Here is an 18,004-nt window from a genome sequence, read left to right on the forward strand (position 1 = left end):
GATTTTCAGAAGCCAGAGGCACGGAGGAAATAGACCCTGATAAAATATCTAGCCAATAACCTTGCCAAAGCAGCAAAAGTAAATAAATATATAGGGGCAGGAGATTCTGGCTCACTCATTGAATACAAAAGGGCAAACCCAACAAGGTGACCCAAAATCCATTCATCTCCGGGAGAAAAAATAGATTTAAAAAAAAAAAAAAAAAAAAAAAAAATCAACATATTATCAAAGTCTCCTTATCAACACCAGTAGATGCAAGCTGACTGGCTGAAATCAATGCCAGCTATTGGAATATGAAGACATGATAAAAAGCTACAACTTCCTTTGAAAAATGTTTTAGATGTAGATCAAGGATACTTTCATTTTGTCAGCTTGGCCATTTTTGATCAACTCACTTAGCATATTTAATTAAAGATATGATAGTCAATCTCATTCCTAATTTCATGCAAAGTGGCAATATTTTGCAGATCGGTTCCTGCTTGGGAAATGTGTCTGTTTGTAGTACAGCCCACTTATGTACTAAAATGGCTGCTTTTCCCCCACAGTTTACAGAGAAGTTTGTGAAGCTGGAGCTGTCAAAAAATAAAACATCCTGTGCTATAGCTGTGCATACTAATGAGTAGTCTTAATGCTGGTGAATTTTTCATGTAGAAATCAGTAAGTCAATGTCCTTAAAAAGGAAGAAAACCAGGTCTTATTTAGTGCCAAAGTAGAGAAATAAAATCATTTGGGAGACATGGTAAAAGAACCACAAAGCAAGTTCAAAACATCGTATTTCTCTTACATAGAATATGTTATCGAAGTAACTTATGTTGGTAATACAAAAGTTATCTGAATCACAAATAAAGAAAAGAACTATAAAAGTAGAGTGTAGCATAGGGTGAGACAGCATTAAAATATTGGGTGCGAAAATAGCGAACAAGCTGGGTCAAAACAGAAAGAGGACATTGCTGTGTCTTCACCACAGAAACACCGATCACAGGCCTATAAAATGGTTAATATTGCAGCTTCAAAGTTCAGTGTAGTGAAAGATGATTTTCATAATAATTTGGAGCTACAGGAACATGTTCTTTGAAGCTAAAATAGAAAAAGGCAAAGGCACAATAATTTCACTTGACCTTGCAGGAGCAGTATCCTGAAGCCAATGACGAACACCAGCCGCTCACAGTTACATCAGACCGAAATTCCTACAAGGTAGCAGCTCAGGGTGGCACAGCCCTTTAGAACACCACAGAGCAAAAAACTACAGATGCTGTTTACTACTGGAAATCATTAATAGTCTGAACTTACCAAATCTTTCAATACATCAAATCTTTCCTAACTAATTGGTATTGTGGTACCACCTCAGAGGTCCTGCTGGAAATGAAGACCTGCCTGTGGTGGACACAGCCGCCAGAAGAGAGAGATGCCTGTCCATCCTCAAGTCTGTTATAACCTGTAAAGACACAACCACCAACAGGAATATAATGTTCTCGGTCTCTTGTTGCTGAATTTGCACATCCTCTTACCATTCCCTGTAAGATGTCTATTTTTTATAGCTGCAACTAAATTAACAAATGAAGGAACATTAACCTTAAATCATCCACTGCAGCTAGGGAATCTGGGGAAGAGAGAGGGAGAGCAGGGAGCTGCTGTGATCCTCCCCTGTGATGTGCCTGACCCCAATCAGCAGCTGCTAGTAAAAGCATCACCTTGCACGGTCAGGCTGTCCCTTTGTGTTCGCATAGTTTCTAGTGAGGGTCATGGCTTCGGTGTCCAGAAAAAAACCCCCACAAACTTCTTAGCACGGTGAGAGTTTTTTCAGACCTACAATAAAGCCTGTAGCAGCAAGACAGCAGCAACACGGAGCACACACCTAAATGAATTAGCAAGTTTTTGCGATTTGTCTTAAATGAATCGTTCCCTTTTCCTTTTAGTAGATCTTAAGTTTAAAGAAATTTGCATCAGAGTGTGAAAAAGAAACCTCAATCGCCCTCTAGAAAATGAGATACTGGTCATTAAACGTTGCACTTCATTTAATTGTCATCACTTGTGAGTAAGAGCAGTCATGCTGGCACAAATTGCAGTTTAATTGTTTGCAAAATACTCAAGCTACGCAACGTGCCCCTGTTTGATCCCAGAGCCACTGACACAGCAGCCGAGCCTTGAAACACGCTCACAAGCCCTGTTTGAGGAGCGGTACCCCTGGAGCCGCCTCCAAAACAGCGCAGTGGCTATTATCCCCAGTACACTGCTGGCTGTGCTGTGCCCAGGACCTGCATCTCCCCTGGGTTGTGTCATCCCCACACACAGAGAGGTCACCAGCTCACCAGCAGCCCCACCAGACGGGAACCGGTCCCCTACAACACATCACTCCCCTGCAGCCTCCACGCAGACGGGCATTCCCTTGTGCAGATGGCCATGGGTCCTGCCTGTCCCCAGCCTCCCCCCCAACACCTTAAAGCCCTTAAATCACTCTTTAAACTGCTTCCTCCCACAGGGACCTTTCAGGCCACACCACAGCCTGCCAGAAGCTACCACTGACCCAGATTTATTCCGTAGGGACCTTTTTCCAACCTGGGAAAGGTGGGATAAGATAGTGCCTGCTGTCACACCCCTAAGCACGCTAACTTGTAGCTGGGTTTTATTCTAGACCTCTTATAAGATTCCCTGGCTTTGCAATTACCAAAGAATACAAATAGCCAGGGTACAGCAAACATGGTACCAGGGCCACAGGGCCACACCGGCTGCAACACCCCCTTTGTGGTACGAAATGAAGGATTTCTGAAGAGGAGGCTGCAGCCAGGAGCTGCACCTGGAGGAGCAAAGCACACTTGATTGTGCAGGGAACAAGAAGAGGCAGTAAGAAAACCAGAGGAACCGAGGGAGGCCAAAGCAGGGGTCAGCTAGCAGGCACTTTTTTGGAGATGTCCTACCTCCATCACGCAGCTGCCCTCCAGCCCCAGCCGGGCACAGCATTTTCCCAGCCAGGGACGGTGCCAGTCCCCACTCCCCAGCAGCGGGAGAGCAATGGATGGCTGCGGGAAGGAGAAGCCCCCCGGGGCCACGGGCTGCGCTGGACCACACTCACAGGAAAGGAGACTCCCACAGCAGCTGGCGCGTTTTCGGATCAGTCGCACGCTTACCCCAGGAATGACCATAACTGCTGCTGGAGAACACTGGTTAAACTGCTGGAGGGTGCTGGGAGGAAGAGGTTATGGGTAGCTGCCATCTCGCAGCAAGGCAGTTGCAGAGCAGGACAATCCGCACAGAGAACAAAATACAGGTGATCTCAGCCCAAAAGAGCCTTACCTGCCATCTCATTAATTGTAAGCTAGTCACATGCTTCGTTGCACAACCTAAAGTAGCATCCCACGGCAGGTTTTTCCATCCAGATTCACAGCGTCAGATGCCAGGCACTAAGCTGGTACAAAATGCAAGTTTAGGGGACCATGGTACAAAGAGGGAAATTGCCTTTAGCTTATTTCCTAAAGCAGGGAGGCTGCAGCGGCCACGGCACCGGGCAGTTTGTTTCTCCATTTCCCCTTCCTCCTCCCATACCTTCTGCAGCTGCCTGGCAGAGTTTGCACCTCCCTGGCCCCAAGGGATGCTCCAGTACATTCCCTATGGAAAGGTGCCCAAAAAACAGCTGTGCCAACCTTTGGGGACAGTCCTTATCCTGTGGAAAAGGACTGTCCCCAAGGGATGGAAAACTTGGAAAAGTCAATTTTGCTTGCAGTACAGTGGGACACAAGTCAGCCCCTCTTAAAATAGCATTTAAGGAAGACAACAAGTCCCAGTGCATCTCGTATTGGCACCAACTTGCAACCATAAATTACTCAGGCATGATCTGTGGAGGCTGCCAGTGTCCCATCCAGGGCACGGGCAGAGGAGACGCAGCCCTGGGCGCGCATGCGAGAAACACGGCTGTGCAGCTCCGTGGGCAGCACACCCATGATCGGTACCGCTTGTGCCCATCTGCCTCAGCCCCGAGCACAGAGACCCCCCCAGAAACCGGGGACAGCCTTTGCCGCAGCCCCAGCAGCGTTTCATTAAGTGAACTGCTGGCAACTGAATCCATCTCTTTCCTTTTCCTGCTTTGTGCCGTAGACACCCAAAGTGGAGGATGGACGTGGCTAACTAAAATGTCCTTGTCCTTCTGCAGCGATTTCCAATTCACCTGCCCCTAACCTGCATCGTGGCAGCCCAACCTACCGATCCATCACAAATTATTTGTATCGAGCAGACCCACGAGAGTGCGTGGCTGTCCCTAGATGAGCTCCATCTGAATCTCAGGATTTATGGCCGCATCCATACCACCAGTGCCACGGCCAGGATGGCACGGACTCACCCACAGCTTAGCTCCTTTAGCTGCTCTGAAAAACGACAGAAACAGCAAGGATGAGGCAAAAAGCACATCACAAGGAACAAGGAGATAAATGACCAAATAGTTGGAGGAAGAAAAGAATACAAACCCAAAGAAAATGAGGACTTGGCTATAACTGACGTTATGCAAGAAGCAGCGGAGAAGAAGCATCTCCCACTAGCCTGGAAGAAGTCAGCACAAAAGAGGGCTGCATGAGAGATGAGCACCTTGACTGCATGCTCTCCGCCCCGAGGTGTTTTGTTTGGGTTTTCTTCTAAGCAGAAGGTACAAGTCCAGACTCTGCTCCCCAAGTTCCTGTCGGAGATGGTCCCCAGCCAAGCGGGAGATCCAAAAAGCCTCTCGGAGCAGCTGGAACAAAGCTTTGCATCTGGAGCCATGCATGACAGAAAAGCTCAAATCTGTCTGCTCTAAACGTTGAGGAAGTTTGGATAGGGATGGAAGCGTGATGGCCAAGATCTGCCTCTCCTCTGACAGGTTAGCTGTAAGCAAAGAAGTTATTTCTCATTTTTAACACTCCAGGCCCAGAAATGGAAATGGTTTCTCTCATAGACACTGTCCAGTAGGAAAAACTCAAGCTGAAGGATTTTGCTTTCTAGGTTGTAGCAAAGACAATATATCAGCTTGTAAGGCAAGGCCAACAGTGAGTGTGTATTAGATGGCATTTCTTGGGGTTTAGATGACTTTTTATTTTTTTAGATGACTTTTTTGTGGGGAGGTTTGTTGTTGCTTTAACCATTTCTTTCACAAACTGATCTGTCTAGCAAGCATCACTTCCCTGTGAGTGCTGGCGAGTGGCAGAGGTGGCTTCTCCTCCCCTGCATTCCCCACCACACCGACTGCAACGGAACAGCTGCCATTTACAAATGCTTATCCCGTAACAGCGACTGCTGCGCAGAAGGCAAATGTCTCCAGATTTATTTCAATTCCCCAAATTCATGATGAGTAGTCTGATTCTCAGAGAAAAGCTAAGAAAGCCAAAGAAGAAGAAACCCAGAAACATGACCATTCACCTTGTGGAAAGCACGCCTTAAGTCTTTCTCCTCTTTTTTTGGGGCTTTGTTTAGTCTAGTTTTGGATTTCTCTGCTGAAGACTGCTGGATGAAAAGGCATTTGTTTGAACAAGGCACGCAGCGTGGGTTTGCTTTGCGCACTCCCTCGCCGTGCCACGTGCATCATCGCCAAAGCCGTGCTGGGGGCTCACCCACCGTGGGAGCGGCACGGGTGGGCGACGGTGCCGTCAATAAGCGTTTGTGCTAAAACGCTGAGATTTGAGAGAATTCACAAACATGCTTGCAAACACCTGGGAGACAAACAAACGATGACGCGACTGCCAATTACATGTTTGCAAGGACAGCTGGAGAGCGGCGATTCACAAACAGCGTTGCGGACACGATGGGGCAGGTAAGCGAGCGCTGATGAGCGCAGGAGCGGAGAGAGATCGCGTTGCAAAACCACATAGGGGCTGTCGCTTTACCCTGGTGCCTTCGCACGCACGCACTGACCCCCGCAGCTGCATTCTGCTTGCACAAGATCCTCCGACCCGAGGAGCGACGTTGACTCGGAGCCAGGTGAGAAACGCGTCCGGCGCTGCCGGTGCCGGGAGCCCATGAGCCGGCCCCAGGCCAGGCTGACAGGCAGCTCTGCAATTTGGCTCTGGCGGGAGCAAACGAGCACAGGTACAGACAAGATTTATTTTTCCTGTTGGAACACATTCGTCTGCAGATTAGCAGCTGCTCTGCGCTCACCGAGTCTAGATACCGCCAGTTAACTCTTCTCTGCCAGCCTGCAGCCATCCCGCTAGGCAAAACACTCATGCAGCAACAGCACCCAGCTCTCCAGCCAGTGTCTGGTTCCTCTGGGATTAGTGTCCCGTGCTTCAAGCACACAAACCCAGGTGCCAGAGGCACACTGACCTGCAAATTATTATTATTTTTTTATTATTCTTTAGGGAAAGAGAAAGAAACATCTATAAGACAGGGGTTCCCTTTCCTAGAGAACAGCAAAGCTGGTGTTTCTGGACCAAATCCAAGAAAGCTCTGTAAAATTCCCAGTTTCTAATTTTGACAGACAAAAAGAGGCCAAAATCTTCAAAAGCAAACCCACAGCAATCCTCTACAGCTTCTGTTCCTTATTTAGGGTAGACTACATCTGAAATCTAATTATCTCTCTACAACTCCCTGTGCAGTCGAGGCAGACAGAGAGGGATCTCCAGGGAGCAATTCCTTCAACCTGCCTTAAACACCTACCTTGAGACACAACCGACCCCCTCTCACACCCAGCTCCCAGGGATGCTACACAGAAATAACTCCAGATCCTGTCTTCTGCCGCATGAGTCAGGCTGCACCTTTACACTTGGCAGAGCAGCTTGTCCTTCCCAAATAGCAGCCTCTTCAAACACTTGGAGATGAAGGAACATCTTTGGTGTATGTTGACCCAAGGGACTAGCAGCAACGGTAAGATCAGTCAGCGAGAGGAGGCAATTTCACGGTTTGTGCTTTATTTTCCTTTCTTTCCCCATATTATGGCAATCTAATAACTGGATTTAGAGTTCTCATACAGACACGCAAGTTCGCTTTTCCATTCATTGGATCCAGAAACGTCCCTTGTTCAGAGACAGCTGCCGAGACATGAGCAGAATATGACACACTCTTACGGCCAGTCAGGGAAGCGCACCTCTGACCTGCTGTAGCAGGAGAGGTTCCTGAGAAGTGAACGCTGGTCACCGTGCTACAAGAAAATCGGTGGCCTGGAAAGCAAATGTTGACACAGCAGTTGGAGAACTCTTGTGCAACCGAGCTGGAGAGGACTTGCCACTCACTCTGTAAGGAAGACAGGGAAAAAAGAAAAGTGTCTGCAAGGGACATGGGTCATATCAAAGCTAAGCAGGAGTCTCCGCAGGTTTTAAACACAAGACAAAAGGACAAAGCACCTTTGGCTGGAGACAGAAGAGGAAAGGGCAGAAAGACAAAACATGAGAGAAGCACTGCTGAACATGCCTGCTCAACCCAACCTGAAAGGCAAGCCATGCTGCCTATAGAGAGCTCTTCCATCACTGCAAAACCCCACTTTTCTGGATAACAGAAAAACATCCTTCAAGGGACACAGCTCCTGCCTCTCTAGAGCCAATACATAAAATGTAATTAAGCTTAAATTTCCAGGGACAGCTGATTATGGAGCCAACTGTAAAGAAGCAGTGCCATCAGTGCCAACGTACATCCCAGGAGACTGAGCGCATTGGTGAGGACTTTAGAGGACTCTGCAAAACACGAAGCAGCGCATCTCTCAGCCGCGTTTCTTGAGATCCTTCCCATCCTTAATCAATGGAGTTGCATTGTAATGTGAGAGATGAGGTTTCACGGCACACTGTTCCAGTGGGAGGAGAGGCTGTGTACCATGGATGGCCACCGTATCAGTAGAAAGCACCCCAATTTTCTAAGCAACAGGCTCAGGCAGACTAAACAACTCAAGAGGGATTGAACTAGCATGAAGGGAGGATGAAGAGGAGCAGCCGTTGAGCCAGGACGTTCAGAACAAAAGCGATGAAGGAAACGGGCTTGTTGCCTACACAGCAGTGCCAGAGCAGGTAACACACAAAATCAACTGTTATGACACATTTGCAGGCACAAACTTGGCGCAGCGGTGTTACCAACACCTGGTGGAAAGATTCACGTGCCAAAGCATTAACACCAACGGAAGGCAGAAAGGTAGGTGGCAAGAGAGGGAGGGAAGGGGGACCCTCCGGCAAAGACAATAGGAACTGCTTTTAAACCAACAACCGTCTCTACCCAGGCAGTGCAATCTGCCCAGGACGCCAAAAGGTGCTTTCTCACCCCACACAGGCCCTTCTGACCCGAGATGCCCACCCCCTGCTCTGTCTCACACAGCCAGTGTTGCTCCCATGCGTTGCTCCTCAGATGAAAAAAGTAACACCAGCTCAGCTCCCGAGCAGGGCTATCTCCTAACCACAGCAGGTTCATATGAAAGGCGGTCCTTGAAGCCAAATTATAAACAAACTCTTCCACCAGCTGAGCCTGTGTTGGCCAAACCTGACCTTACCCAAACCTCCAGCTGGGCTTGCAGAGCTCTGTGGTTTCTTTCCCCGTGCTTACCTTCAACCCTGCTCCTATTAAGGATATAGAGGGGAAATTATCTGTTATCTACCTACCCAAAGGGGGATCTTGCAACACAAAGGTTACCAGCTCCCAAAGCTGGGCTCCTGCAGCAGCCCACCCTCCGTTCACATGAGACCAGACGAATCCTGCCGACACCTCTAAACCAGGAACCTGCTGCCCCGTGACCCTCCGGGAGCAACTCCGTTAGACCCGGCTCCCTGATCCCTGCGTGTTTGCCGGGGACCTCCAGTACCGCAGTGCAAAAGCCATGCCGCTCCGGTAACGGGAACAGGGAGGAAGGAGAGCCTTCACTTGAGTTGAGTCAAAAATTCTCCAGGACCATCTGCCAAGGACCATCATTGAGGCATCTGTCCTACTGCTCACGTGTTTGCTGGCAATACAGCCCCGCTCCCTGGCTTACCATCTTTTTTTATTTAACTCTGGCACAGGGAACTCTATAGTGGACATCAACATGGGAGAGAAAAAGGAAATGTTTTCAAATTTAAAAGTAACATGAAACCAAGCAACCACTAAATTGCCTTGTAATTGCAATCATTATATTTGTTGGAAGGAAACAGAAAAAGACCCAGCTAAGCATTATGTATTTAGCATTTTAAAGCCAAAAATAGCAGTAACTACATCAGCAGGGAAAAGGGGTTTGAACAGAAAGTGAATGATCACCAACAATTATTTCTGAATATTTTTAAGCAAGCACCCTGGAACTGGAAAAGACAACACATGTCCAAATTGCTATCGTGGCTTAGAGGAGAAATAGAAACAGGTTAAATATTATTGAGAGGGGAGGAATGGTAAAGCCAACCATAGAGAGAAGTTAGAGATTAGGAAAGATCAATTATCTATAAGGAAGCAAGACGTACTTAGGGAAGATTTAACACTGAGAAGGGTTTTAGATTTTGGAGGGACGATAGTTCAGCTTCCCAGACCAAATGGTGTCTCTGGTCCGCAAATGAGCCCCTTCCACGACTGAATATTCCTGACACTTTACGTGGTTCAAAGGTTAATTCAGCACTTCAGTTCTGAGATGTTGGACAGTTTGGTCAAACTTCAGCAACAGCATAGAGTTACAATGCAATAACACGTTAAACTACGTAAGGATATGCTTTTCGCTTCGTATAGGAGGATGCTAAAACCGAATCATACTCTGTGTGCACTCCTCGCCAACCATAGCTGTGCATTAGCTCCATCGCGAGGAGATAATTTCTCCTGAGTCACACCCAGGGTGCAGTGTTAGACGTCAGCTTCTTAAATTAACACCCATATCTGCAGATCCATATAGCTTGTTCTCAAGCTTACAGAAGTCCCAAACATGAGAGATCTCTGAACCATGGACACTGATTTTCAACAAGTCTTGAATTTCAGGAGAGATTCCACAAGGCTGGAAGGTGGCTAATATTTTGCCTGTTTATAAAAATATGTAGTTAGAGAGATTGGATTATTATAGGCCTGTCAGTCTGAAAGTAAACCCTGGGCAAAGAATAGTTGATGTAGAGTTAAAAGAGATTAATGTGAAATAACATGTTCATGGAAAACAGATCTTGTAAAATTGATTCTCATTTTAACAGATTACAGTTTCCTTTATAGAGCAATAGTATTAATGCAGCAATCCGCCATGCCACAGCTCTCCTCATTCAGGTTGGGCCAGCCCTCTGAATAAGAAAGCAGAGAGCCAGCCTAGCATTCCTTAAAATAAATTAAAATCTGGCCAAAGGCTTCAGGACATAACTGGAAACAGGAACTCTTTGGGGTAGCGGGGTCCCACTGGGATCTCGCATTGGCTCTGTGCCGGTCAGCCTCTTTACTAACAGCCTGGGCAGTAAGGGCATTACCGAGACCACGGGTGATGGAGCTGAAAAGATTATAGGGAGCTGCTAGAAGAAGGGGAGGCTTCACTGCTGAGCAGCAGCGACCAGAGTCACCCGATGGAAGCAAACGAGCAGCACCTCGCTGCCAGGCCCGGCACGGCTCCGTGCAGCCCCGGTGCGGTCAGGCTGGGGGAAGAGCCGCTCTGAAAGACAGCGGGAGCACCAGACGTGGCTTGAAACGAGCAGCGATGGCCTCAGGGGCTGACGTGATCCATGGAGGAAAGCAGGGAATGTCACACAAGAGCGGGAACGCTGCTGTGGCTATTGCAATGCCGCTCCAGTTTGGCAAACGCAGGACGAGAGGGATGTACGGCTCTGCCGTGTGGCCCAGGAGGGATCTTGCTGCAGCACAAGGAGCCCACGGCTCTTCCCTGCTGCTCCCAGCATCCAGTGTCTGCAGGGCCATCGGAGGCGAGAAGGCAGGAGCCCACACCACTTTGCTTGGAAGATAAAGAAAATAAAGGAGACTGGAAATAAAGTCTATGCTTTTAGACCCTGGAACAACCATCATGAGGTCTGGTCTCTCTGTCATCGGAGAGGTTCAAAGTTGGGATCAGAGAGCACACGCTTCAGAAAAGGCTAATTCAAAGCAGCACTGGGCAAGGGCGACCTTCCCATCTCTTATACGGCAGTGCAGCTTACAGAAACGGTCACAGGTCATTCCTTCCAAAGATGCAGCCAGCACCACTTCCAAGCAGTTATTTAAAAAAAGGAAAAATACTGCTAGCTCAGAAACCTGTGTTTTAAGTCCAACTCACAGCAGTGTTTGCCCATTGTGAAAGGCGCCCGAGGAACCTGCACACAAGCTGCAAATTACAGCGTAATACACGCCGTTATTAATAGCAACCTCCAGCAAGCCACGAATTCATCACTAAATCCTGCATGGAAATCTGTTCCAGTATAACCACCCCTTTGTGTTTAGGCACTCATTACGCTACGGCTATTGCGCTGGCCCTCGCACCTCTGAGCGGCAGGAGGGGAGTCGGTGGCATTTGCCTCCCTCCGGCCGCAGAGTTTTATTCCCTCCCCAGTGAGCCCGAGCTGCAGACCCACAAGAGGGCGGTCGGGGTTGCGTTTTTCCCTTCGACTACATCATTTTCCACCTTAGCTTCCTGGGGAGGCTCACCACAAAGTCGCTTTTCATCTTCTGTGGCCACTCACAGCTACTTTCTGAAGGGAACGTAACTGGTGTTATCGTACGTCACGATATATACAGATAACAGAAAAAGTCTGCCGCAGATGAGAAGCTATATTTATCAATCCCAGTCCCTGGGATGTTTGGGGTATGTGGGGCAGCCTGTTTTACAGCTGCGTCAGCCAGCAGGCCCCCAGATCACATGGCTGGTCACGCTGGTGTTTGTAGGATCAGGGTGTCCACAGAGTCTATGCTGGGTTTTTAAAGACAGAAGCTGCTTTCTCCAATTATTTTTTTTTATTGAGAAAATTCAAAGCCATCATATTAAAAATAGATAAAAATATTAGACAAAATTAAATCCATCTGAGCTCAAGAGAAATGTTACACCATTATCAGTGTTGAACTCAGCTGTAAGACCATGGTCACTACCACCACAAGTTTCACTCAGACCTAGATACTATCATTAGTATTATATAGCTGTGTCTTTGACAGCTTTTGAAATTTCCTTACGTCCTGTTTCCACTTCCCTCGCTTTTTTATTCCTCCAAAACGGAGGCCACACAGTGCTGCTTTCCCCTTCTCCTGCACAGCACAGCCTGTGGGTACAGCAGCTTTCCATCTGTTCTCCTCTCCAGTTCCTCCACCCATCGCATCTCTGCTCCCCCTCCTGCCTGTTCACCTTCTCTTGTCTCCTCCTTACCTCCTCATCCTCCTGTGCATCGCTCCTCAAAACCTCATCTTCCCTCATGTGCATACAGCTTAACCCCCCCCTTGCCTCTCCCAGCATGGTACCATCTCCCCTTACCTCCAAATACTCTGCACTTCCACTGTCAGGAGTTGTTTTCCTCCAAGTCCACCCAAGATCCTTTCCAACTAGGCTTTGTTTTGTGTTTTAGATACCTTCTGCAACCAATCAAAGCAAAAAATTTTTATTTTTTCTTTCAAGAAAATACAGCATTGGGAAGGCCAGTCCATGCAAGCCATTCAAAAGCAACTAAAAAGGCAGCAAAAAAGGTTTCTCCTCTGCATTTGACCCTACAGAAGCGACAACCGCAAACTCCTTTTCATAACACTGTATCATACCAAGAAGCATCAGAAAACAGCAGCCAAAGAGTCACAATCTTTCGCATATGCAGGAACCTGGGGCTCTCGGGACTGCCCAAAGCAGGAGGAGATACTCACCGCAGTCATACCGCAGAGGGGACCTACGTAAAATTGTTTCAGCTGGGGGGACAGCGAAGCCTCTGCCTTTAAAGGGAGACGTTTCCCAGTCTACCACCACTGCAGCAAGCACCCTGCCCTCCCCGGCGGCCACCCACTAGAGGGAAGCAGCTCACACAAGTTACTCTCCTGCGGTGCCAAGGTCTCTACAAGGATGCGCATCCTTTGCAAGATACCCCTGCCCTGAGAAACCCCAACTCTGCTGGGGAAGCAGGAGGGAACCTGCCAGGCAGGAGCACTCAAACTGCAGGGCTTAGAGCCGACGTTAACTGTGTGACAGCAGCAAAGGCGACTTTACTATCCTGTACTTGGATTTGGCACCAAAGCCTATGCTCCCATTTTACTAGCTCTCGTTCCACCTAGTTCCTTTGTTTGCATTATTTCTACGGCAGCCCTGTACCAGGACTTTCATTACACAGATCGTGCCTCCCCACAGAGCTCTAGGAGCAAATGCAGGACAGAGGCACCAGAGATGTGCAGAACACGAGGGCATAACGAAACATAAATTAGGTCCTCGCCTTGCCATCGCACAGCCAGCGTGGGGAAATAAGACAACTTCCTTCCCTGTAATCCTTTAGGGGACATTTGAAAGTGTTTCTTGTTGTTTCAACTAAAATGCACGGAAGAATTTCAGTGGTAGGGAGAATCATACAGGGAAATACAGTCTCTCCCAGGACGAAGTGCTCCCAGCCCAGCTGGCCACTCTGGGACTTCAGCCTTGCTCCACTGGCTCTGTCATGGGTTTGGCCACAGCTGCCACTTCTCTCTGGCTCACCTGCACAAGGCGACCTCCTCAGCATGGACTTGAGCTCCGAGACTTGCTCTGCACTTGCCAAGGTAGTCCCTGCACACAGCTGCTAGGTTAACTCTGCTTTGGCTGACATGCCAGATACTGAAATAATACATCTGAAAAAAAATAAGAGTTCATAAAAATACTTTTATTTTTCCCTTTCACCTGGCTCCCTTACCCTAGCTACATTTCAGGAGCAGGCAACAGTAGCAACTAAAACGTACTGACAAGTCAAGGTCCTGCTAGTAATGAGGAAGGTCAGGAATAGCATGAGTAGTGATAATCCACCCAGCAAAGCTTCCTGGGACAGAAGTGACAGCTCCATCAGCAAAGCAGATGATCCATGTGGATAAACTCTTTCACATACACCATTTTGTCCAGATTAAGTTAAAATGGTCTACCTACCTGCTATTATCCTCAAGGCATTCCACCAATTTTTGATGTTTACTGGATAATTGAAAGAAGCTCGTTGAGGCAAAGTGGATCGAGTTACAGACATTAAATCTGCACTGTAACTGGAAAAATGCATGCTTCACAAGTGTGCATTTGTCATGTGGACTTTATTAACCACATGGAAACAGCCATTAAGTAGATGATTTCCCCTTAAAAAGTTAAAAAGCTAGAAGACAGGGAGAAACCTTCACTGTTTGCTAAGATCCACAAGTACACAGACCTCACGCAATGCTTTTCTGGAAACAGCAGAAGTAAAAGAAATACAGTTATTGCAAAGTATCCTTAACTCACCTTTCACTCAATTTCTGTCAAACAACACAAACCCTGTTCAAATGCATCTTCTCTTACCTAGATGAAGACACACACGTAATTCAGACAGCTAGTGCTGTTTGGGCAAAAACAAAGCACGGATCAAAGCTGGCTTGTAACAAGCATCTAATTTGGGCCTTAGCACTATGTTCTTCACCTAAAAGGCAAATCAGCTAGTTGTGCACAATTTACTAAAATTTTAAACGCAACTTTGGAGGCCATTTGAGAGCTAAGATGGACAAGAACCGATTTCAAGAAATTGAACAGCAGTTGTCAGAATTGGGAAGACAGCATTTTTACAAAAAACCAACATAACAAAAATATCAAAGAGCAATTTTATTTAGCTTATTTGGCACAAAACTTACAAGAACAGTTTTGTTCCCTTCTTAAATTTAGTACAACTAGCGAGGAAAAAAGGCATACTAATACATTTAATAAGCTGTACAGCAAGTGAAATGTGGAAAGAGGCACCAGAAAGATTTACCAAAAATCAAAGTGCATGAAAAATACCTACTCTAAGCGCCTCATGGTATTGTATTAAGGCACCACTCCTTTAGAAGGTTTACTGAATACATCAAGTGTGCAACTTCTTGGTTTGGAATGTAAGAGTCCTTCAGCCTGTATCGGAACTGGATACTGCAACCTCTGAACAGAACACTTCTCCTTGTAAGTGTTAAATGGAGACACCTCATTCTGCCCAACATCATCTCTCAGCCAGGAGTGTCACTGTCCTATGCTTTGAAAAAGTCAACACAGGTTATCAGAGTGACCAGCATTTTACTTCAGACTTTTAAGCTGTAGTGTACACCAGGCCTACAAATTCCTTACAATGGTTTTATAGATAAGAAATGCTGCAGAGACAAAAGTAACATGGGACATATCAGTAACTACATTTAGATAATTTATCAAAATAATCTTTAAGGACTTCCTGGAGTATCTATTTAAAAAAATTAAAAAAAAAAATCAAAATCAAAATCTGAGTAGTGTTATAATCCAGAATAATTAAATACACTTTTCAACAGAATATTACAAAGCTTCCTTTAGGACTAGCAATCAAGTCTGACAAATTCCACAAGACTTCAGGAACTTTAATTAAGTATGTAGAGAAAGCCCAATATTAGACAGTGGTAAGTGTTTTTCATAACTGGAAACATTTAATGTAAGTACCTGTAACTACAAATCATGTTATCCTGGTGTATATATATGCACATATATATACACACACACACACTGAAACATCATTACAAGAGCCAAATACACACCTTGGTTCATTGTGGATTCTGCACATCACTGCTGTTAAGTACTACAGAAGTTGCACGAGGTTTTTTATTTCAGCATCTTCATTAAGAACTATTCTTTCAAGAACTAAACTGCTTCAGTTACAAGAAGAGGTACCACAGGCCAGATTCACATCTAGCGTAAACAGGTTCCAAACAACCAAAGAGAAGTTGCATCTGCTTCTTACCAGCTTTGACTTTGGTTTTGCTGCTCAGCTGGATCACCAGTCTCCTTTACTTGCAGGAAGAAGTTTGATAAGAAATCAATGCCCATATCAAAACTTAAGTGGGAACCAGTAAATGCAGAATATTGTATCAAACCATTATACAACACCTCTACTGTAGAGTTTCAAACATCTCAGGAGCTTGAGACTGCTTAACCTGAACTCTGGAAAAGCACATTTCCCTATGGACAGGCAAAGGCATTTAAATATGAACCCTAGGCGTTACAGTATTTCATTTTTTGTCCTCTTGCGGTGTAGACCTCAAGAACACAACTGTGTGTCCCCTTATAAAACCAAAGCACCCTTGAGCATTAAAAATTCTAAACAGCAAGGACTGAAAAGAAGGGCATCTGGAAGTGATCTACACATTACAGAGCATGGTGTTTCACAAGTCTCAGAACAGTTCAGTTCATACTTTCTGGGATGACTTTCCCTATACCTTTGCCCCAATACAGAGCTGTAGTTTTCAGTAACTCTTTTACCCCTGAATTATTTGCTACCTCATATAAAACATGCCACAGAAGTGGCAGTTGGGGCTAAACATTTAATAACATGTCCTTTTTGTCCTTTATTAACAATTACAATCAGCAGAAAGAAAAACTATTCACTCAACTCATTTATTTCATGATTTATATGTAAGTCATGTAGCAACTTAACATTGGTGTTATACATTTGTGCTTCCGTTCTCGGGCACTTGGAGGAGGAATTCATTTCCAGATAATCACATCTTGCTGAAGCATTCCTTTGCATTTGTCCAAACTTGAATTCCCTTTAAAAAAAAGTTAAAAATCAATAGGTGGAAATACACTTTATTTGCAAACCTCATCAACAGACTTTCTTCCACAGAAGACTCTACAAAAAAGGTCCCACAGAACTTCACGCAAGAATAAGGCAGAGACCACACTGGAATTGGACCACACTGCCTACTGCACATATATATCAACATTAACATGTCACTGAGTTAGAGCAGGATGGAATATGTGGGAGGTTTTACGCTAGTGACTTCCAACCTTCTGTGACTGCCATGTTCCTACTTATTGAAAGCTTGCATCTGATCCCCTGCTGATATGATAAATACACTAGCCTGGCCTTTCACAAGCTAAACGTACCTTTTTGCACATGCTAATCTGCATAACAGCATAGCTTATAAGCGCCTCCTTCAAATCGTGATTCTTTTGCTCTTTAAACCGTTCAATGTCAGCCCAGGCACTTTTCACAAAGTCTCTGGAATTAAAAGCAATATTTCTGTTAGTAGAGTGTTTTACATGTTTGATCCTCAGCTAATCTTCCTTCCTCTGGACCCTCAGCAGAGAAACTATGTATGACAAAGAGCTCCATCTTTCAGTCAGTAAACCAAGTCCTGTAATTATTATGCATCCCAAAGCATCCACATTTTGTAACTGGCACTACCACCTAATTCTCCATCTTCTTCTTCAGGTTTTCAAACTAGAGCATCAGTTCCACAGGATGTGTTGGGTTGTTGGTTTGTTTTGGTGTTGGTTTTTTTTTCCCCAATAAGCATCACTGCCATAGAACCAGCATAATTCCGAACACACTTTTTTCTACAGAGTCTGTTGAGGTAACTATCTTTATGCTAACATTCAGCACACAACATTGCACGTTTCTTTTTCAATTGTCAAGTCAGAATCTTCATCTTTCCAAAGTGAAAACTCAGTTGTCATCAGGATTTGAGATACTCAAGTACAACAGGCATTTACAATGCAAATTTGACTTGGACAATTCACTTCAGGAATTAATTTTGTTGGTTTGTTGATGTGTCTTCAGGTCTCCTTAACTAAAATGGAGGTAGGTTTCTGTAATTCATAACTTTCATTTGTGCTGGACTATGCATACAAGGCAAGTATTCACTTGAAAATTGCTTCCAGAGCTACAAAAGCACATCTCCAGTACTTCTGTCAAAATGATTAAGAAATTGCATTTACTGAGTGTCTTGTTGTTTTGAACTATTCATGAACTAGTCTTATCTTTCCAGCCCTATTCCTAACATATTAGGAGATACCACATTTACCCCTTGTGTTATACGATGAACGTGTTCTGACACAATCACATTGCTTTAGGAATGTTAGTTCCTATTTTTCATGTTTGCATTCCTGAAGAAAATTTCATTAGAGCACTGAGAAGCAGTTATTCAAACACAACTCACCAGAACTGCGAATCTCTTTTGAACAGGAGTCAGTTGCCCCCATATGAGAAGATGTAGAACATGAGCTCAG

The 18,004-nt window shown here is 45.6% G+C and overlaps 1 protein-coding gene across 1 annotated transcript in view; it reads right to left on the bottom strand.

The window, feature by feature from the left end:
• Nucleotides 1-14,586: 14,586 nt before the first annotated feature.
• Nucleotides 14,587-18,004, bottom strand: part of SNX4 (sorting nexin 4) — a 35,275-nt gene continuing 31,857 nt past the window's right edge. The window contains 2 exon segments of the mRNA XM_049814719.1: nt 14,587-16,539; nt 16,880-16,994. Coding sequence (XP_049670676.1) covers nt 16,492-16,539; nt 16,880-16,994 — 163 coding nt within the window. The 3' untranslated portion in view covers nt 14,587-16,491.

The sequence above is a fragment of the Accipiter gentilis genome, chromosome 1 (assembly GCF_929443795.1).
Source record: "Accipiter gentilis chromosome 1, bAccGen1.1, whole genome shotgun sequence".
Lineage (NCBI taxonomy): Eukaryota > Metazoa > Chordata > Aves > Accipitriformes > Accipitridae > Astur > Astur gentilis.